The sequence below is a fragment of the Carcharhinus amblyrhynchos genome, chromosome 23 (genome assembly GCF_965287045.1).
Source record: "Carcharhinus amblyrhynchos chromosome 23, sCarAmb.v2.hapA, whole genome shotgun sequence".
NCBI lineage: Eukaryota > Metazoa > Chordata > Chondrichthyes > Carcharhiniformes > Carcharhinidae > Carcharhinus > Carcharhinus amblyrhynchos.
Genome location: NC_137346.1, coordinates 2,226,216 through 2,232,358, shown reverse-complemented (window position 1 = coordinate 2,232,358; position 6,143 = coordinate 2,226,216). Strand labels below are relative to the sequence as shown.

At 57.6% G+C, this 6,143-nt stretch overlaps 1 protein-coding gene across 3 annotated transcripts in view; it reads right to left on the bottom strand.

Moving 5' to 3' along the window:
• Window positions 1-1,157: 1,157 nt before the first annotated feature.
• wdr81 (WD repeat domain 81) overlaps window positions 1,158-6,143 on the bottom strand; it is a 39,400-nt gene continuing 34,414 nt past the window's right edge. For 2 of the 3 annotated variants that reach the window (XM_080210416.1, XM_080210415.1), the window contains exons 9-11: window positions 4,872-5,017; window positions 3,660-3,839; window positions 1,158-2,115 (exon numbers count right to left, since the gene is read on the bottom strand). In XM_080210416.1, the coding sequence (XP_080066542.1) occupies window positions 1,792-2,115; window positions 3,660-3,839; window positions 4,872-5,017 (650 nt within the window). In that variant the 3' untranslated portion in view covers window positions 1,158-1,791. Of the gene's footprint in view, window positions 2,116-3,659; window positions 3,840-4,871; window positions 5,031-6,143 lie in introns of those variants that run through there. The other variant, XM_080210417.1, reaches the window with a different exon arrangement.

Here is a 6,143-nt window from a genome sequence, read left to right as displayed (position 1 = left end):
CCATTCTTCTCCAGCCCACAGATACCCCCAAATCTGCCCCCTCACCCTGTCAGTGTCCAGCCACAGGACTCGAGGGGGGTGGGGGGGGGGACACGCCCACTCTGGTGCTGGGGTGACGCAGGGTGGGGGGTCACTGTGCTCTGGGTGGTGTGGTGAGGGAGCAGGGGTCACCGTGCTCTGGTGGGGAGCTATTTTAACCTCCACTGTTAATGGGTGAAGTGGGAATTTCCTGATGAGGCTTCAAGAAAATCCAGTTCCAATTCATCGCAAATCTTAACCAACTCTGCGCCCCCCACCTGGTCATCCCACTGAAATACTGACAGGGCGGGGAGAGCGGACAGAGCGGAGGGGCAGGGCGGGGAGAGCAGAGGGGAAAACACCATTTTACACCTTTGTGTAAGAGCTCAGCCCCTCAATTCACAGTGAGGGGGCTGCAGGCGACAAGCCCCTCGGCCCCCCTGCACCCTGAGTGTGGACCAAGCTCAGAGCCAGTGTGTGATGGGTGTTTGATGGTTTGCCAGGGGCACTGTGTCCCTTTGCAGTTCGAGATTTTAACAGTCAAGATTTTTCAATTGAGTCAAAATTATACAATAAAAACCAGAATCTCTCTCTTAAAACAACATTTGTGATCTGAACGGAAATAAAAAGATATTCACCACGTTAACACGGTTACTGAGAGACCTGCCTGTCCCTAACTACTGTAGGACAGGGAAATACTGCTAGCACTGCCCTCGGTTACCCCTGCCTCCTCTTCCTCTTGTGTCAGGTGTCAGCTGCTCCATTATTAACACCTCAAATTTTAACCTGAACATCTTCCTGAGAATGACTGTTAGTTAAGGGTCTGCTCAACATCTCTCGCGACTGGCTGGTTAACGTGCATTAGTGCTGACGTGTTACCGTGGGTCTGGGTCATGGTGACACCCACCCCTCTCTTACACACCCTGCCGCTGCCCACACACCCGCCTCACAGAGCACAGGGAGAGACAGAAAGGCAGATTCTTGTCCCCACTCTCCAGGTACACTGTGGGACTGCTGGACTCGGGTGGCTGGGGCAGTGAAACGCTCAGGGACACAGTCACCCTGAGACCCTTTCACCTGCCCAGTAACAGAGCAAACAGCAACCAGTGCAAAATGGCCCCAAACAGGTTGGGGGGGTGGGGGGGGTGGAGGGAGGGAGGGTAGGCACTGCCCTCTCACCATCAGCCCCACATTCATCAACCCAGCTCCCCCTCCCCACACTCCGAGCTGCTGTGACAGTCAGGGGGTTTAACCAAGGCACTGGGACAGGAGGTTGCTCCCTTCCGCTGAGTGTTCAGATAGTGAGTGAAGAAATATTCCTGGAAGAAAAATCACTAGCACCAAATCTTCAGAAACTTCCAATGACTGGCATGCCTTGGCTGAGCACTGTCTGACTGAAGGTTCAAAATGCAGAAACAAAAGGAGCAAAGAGGATAGAAACTTCTAAAAAAAAATCCCAGAGTTTCTCGGATGATTTAAAATCCTGGAAAAATATTCCTCTCTCTCCCCTTCCAGCAGATCTGGACAGAGAAATCTGATTGGCAGATTCATGATATGGTTTCTATAAAAAAGAAAGCTAGTCCGAAAACACCAAAACTTGTCTCAGTTCTGGGGCTAGGGAAGGGCTGGCTGCTCAGCCAGGAACACCATCACTCAAATAACTCTGTGCTCATCACTGAACCCAAGTGTGTTTGACCGAGGGAAAGCTCGCTGATTGCTTGTTTGGTGAGTGAAGGTTAAATAATCCTCTGGGCTTCAAAAGCAGGCGCAGGGCTAAGCGAGAAGCCTGATCACTCCATTGTCAGAGCCTAGAAGGAGCAGCCTCTTGGCCGGGAGGATCCCCAGGCTCGTCAGAGTCCCACGGAAATTTTCAGAGCTGAGTTTGTTCATGGAAACAGGGACCGAGGTGTCCACCAATGAGTAGATGCCAATGCGATTGGCCACTGTGCCCGCCACAATCTCATTATTGTGCAGACTGAAAATGTGCACGGGGTCAGAGATCGAACGGTAATGGTGGATAGCTTTCTGTTCAGATTCCTTCCAGATGGTAAGACAGTGATCGGTGGAGGAACTGACCACGATATTCCCGTCCGCAGTCTGTCCAAAGGAAAAGGAGAAAGGAATGAGTGGCAGCAACAACTACCTGCATTTATATAGCATCTGTAAAGTGGCATAATCCCCCAAGGGGTATAACAAGAACATTCCCAACCCTCACTGAGTCACAGGAGCAGATTAGAAGCTGGGTGTGTGAAGGTTTGGAAGATAGAGGAGATGAAGAGGTTTAGAGGGGGGGGGGATCCCAGGCTGATGGTTTTGATTATCTGTTAGTTTTAACCATGTACATTTATTTGGCCTTGGCAGATGCTGCGGGGATGGAGGGGTTCCACCAGGCCTGGGGTTTGGGTTAAACTCCCTGGCGAAGAGCAGAGATGGGATGGAACACTGAGCGAGGCCACTGACCCCCCCCCGGGGGCAGTCACATCCTGACTCCCACCGCTGTGTTTACCCTTCTGTGAAACTTTAGCCCAAATAAAAACACTCCTCACCCACGCACTGGCCCACAGAACACAAACACAACTCTTAACCCTCACCAGCCTGGAACACTGCAAACTGGGACCGGTCAGAGTGGAGCTGCACCAGGGGTCAAACGTGAGAAATTCCCAATCCCACTCAGCACAAACTGGGAAACGGAATCAGTGAGTTGTTTGATCCGAATGGAATGTCCGCAACTCCATTAATAACCCAACTGATTCGTTAATGTCCTTCAGAGGAGGAAACCTGTCATCTGCTCTGTGCCCATATACCATTCCATCGTCATAGAATCATAGAACCCTACAGTGCAGAAAGAGGCCCTTCGGCCCATCGAGTCTGCACCGAACACAATCCCACCCAGGCCCTATCCCCATATCCCTACACGTTATACCCGCTAATCCCTCGAACCTACACATCCCTGGACACTAAGGGGCAATTTCTTAGCACGGCCAATCAACCTAACCCGCACATCTTTGGGATTGTCATTCACAATACAGGAGGCCATTCAGTTCATTGAATCCATGCTATCTCTCAGTGCTGCAATTCACAGTTGCATTTCCCTGCTCTATCCCTGGGCAGCCCCTGTGCCCAGGCAGGAGCACAGCACGATCCCGGGTAGAATGCCAGTGCAGGGAGCAGACAGCCTGAGCCCAATGCACCCACTCAAACCCCCGGCAGCTGCCCCCAAACCCCCAGAGCCTCAGCAATAAGCAGGTCCTCCATTCAAACTCAGTGATCTGGATGAGGCTGAGAGATATTCTGGAATAACTGACCTTCACGGGTCACAGGGACAGAGCCACGCACTCAGAGACTCAGTCAGACTGAGTGGTTGTGTGAGCCACACCCTCAGGGAGGACGACAGCCGGCAGAGGCTGTGCCAAACAAACCAGCCTGAGCCTGGACTTAGTGACCAGGAGACGGGTATTGAGAATCCGCGTCCCACCTGTGTCAGAACCCCGTATACAGCAACTGCCTCCCCACCCCCCCAGACATACACCCCCTGCCTCGCGACCATGTCTCCCCCATGTCTGTGACTTCCTCTCCCCACCCCACAACAACCACAAACCCCCGCCCTCCCCCAGGGGTCAGTGAGGAGGATCTCTGCCTACCTTGAGTTGAAGGATGTCACTGTCATGGGCTTGCCACACTCTCATGATCAAACCAGTCCGAGTGTCCAGCAGGTAAATGTATCCAGAGGAGAATCCCACGGCGACAGTGCGACCACTGGGACTCACAGCCAGGCAGCGGATCAGTCCCGCTGTCACACTCATGTTCAGCCTGAATTCATGCTGCAAAACAAACCCCAAAAATGGTGATGTCCGGGAAACTCCAAATTAAATACTCACCTCGTCAAACCTGCCTCAGCTGCAAACACCGAGACAGAGAGACACATCACTGCCCGTTATAACACCCCAAATTCCACAACATCACAACACACTGCTTCATTAACCCAGCAGCTCCGCCAGCACTGACCCTCTGACAGTGCGGCGCTCCCTCGGCACTGACCCTCTGACAGTGCGGCACTCCCTCAGCACTGACCCTCTGACAGTGCGGCACTCCCTCAGCACTGACCCTCTGACAGTGCGGCGCTCCCTCAGCACTGACCCTCTGACAGTGCGGCGCTCCCTCAGCACTGACCCTCTGACAGTGCGGCGCTCCCTCAGCACTGACCCTCTGACAGTGCGGCGCTCCCTCAGCACTGACCCTCTGACAGTGCGGCGCTCCCTCAGCACTGACCCTCTGACAGTGCGGCGCTCCCTCAGCACTGACCCTCTGACAGTGCGGCGCTCCCTCAGCACTGACCCTCTGACAGTGCGGCGCTCCCTCAGCACTGACCCTCTGACAGTGCGGCGCTCCCTCAGCACTGACCCTCTGACAGTGCGGCGCTCCCTCAGCACTGACCCTCTGACAGTGCGGCGCTCCCTCAGCACTGACCCTCTGACAGAGCGGCGCTCCCTCAGCACTGACCCTCTGACAGTGCGGCACTCCCTCAGCACTGACCCTCTGACAGTGCGGCGCTCCCTCAGCACTGACCCTCTGACAGTGCGGCGCTCCCTCAGTACTGACCCTCTGACAGTGCGGCACTCCCTCAGCACTGACCCTCTGACAGTGCGGCACTCCCTCAGCACTGACCCTCTGACAGTGCGGCGCTCCCTCAGTACTGACCCTCTGACAGTGCGGCGCTCCCTCAGCACTGACCCTCTGACAGTGCGGCGCTCCCTCAGCACTGACCCTCTAACAGTGCGGCACTCCCTCAGCACTGAGCCTGAGTGCAGGCAGGAGGGAGGTGTTGATATTTTCGGGGTTGTGTGCTGTGTTACCTGAAGCCCTGGTTTCCTCGGGTCGATGAAGTGGATAACAGAGTCCGCTGTTCCAGTGATGACACTGCACTGAGGGGCTGGCATTGAGGTGACAGCCGTGACTGGATTCCGAGAATCAAAGGCATCAAAAATCCTGATCGTCTTCCCTGGAAAAGACAACTGGGAAAGTCCGGGATTGCGTTCGGAACATGGACTGAGGGGGCTCGGATTATTGAACCCCCTGGAGTTCTGAATCTCTGCAGAAACAGAGGCTGAGGCGCTCACAGCCCTTTCCTGCATCCAGCGCACGCAGCCCACTGTCACCCCCTCCCCCACAGCCCACCCCCCCTTCACCCCCCCACTGCCCCCCCACCGTCCCCCCACCGTCCCCCCCCCTTCACCCCCACACAGCCCACCCCCCCTTTCACCCCCACACAGCCCACCCCCCACCGTCCCCCCCCCACACAGCCCACTCCCCCTTCACCCCCACACAGCCCACTGTCACCCCCCCCACAGCCCACCCCCCCTGTCACCCCCCCCCACAGCCCACCCCCCACCGTCCCCCCCCCACACAGCCCACTCCCCCTTCACCCCCACACAGCCCACTGTCACCCCCCCCACAGCCCACCCCCCCTGTCACCCCCCCCCACAGCCCACCCCCCACCGTTCCCCCCCCCACAGCCCACCCCCCTTCACCCCCCCACAGCCCACCCCCCACCGTCCCCCCCACACAGCCCACTCCCCCTTCACCCCCACACAGCCCACCCCCCCCCACACAGCCCACCCCCCCCCAACACAGCCCACCCCCCCCCACACAGCCCACCCCCCCCCACACAGCCCACCCCCCCCACACAGCCCACCCCCCCCACACAGCCCACCCCCCTTCACCCCCACATAGCCCACTCCCCACCTTGCCCCCCTCACAGCCCACCACCCCCCCGACACAGTCCACTCCCCAGAACCCCTCCTCCATCCACACCACGCCCTCTCCTGCCCCTCAGCCTCCAGGACAGCACTGAATGGAATTCAGACTGACGTCCAGCCAATGGGGACCGGGACATCGAGCAGCGCCTTACCCCAAACCTCGCACCCTGAATCCTGCATCAACCCCCAGTGCCCCCTCAACACCCCCCCAGCCCCCCCTGCGCCCCCTCAACACCCCCCCAGCCCCCCCTGCGCCCCCTCAACACCCCCCCGGCCCCCCTGCGCCCCCTCAACACCCCCCCCGGCCCCCCGCGCCCCCTCCCACCCAGTGCCCCTGAACCCCCCCAGCCCCATTTCTATGAAATTTCC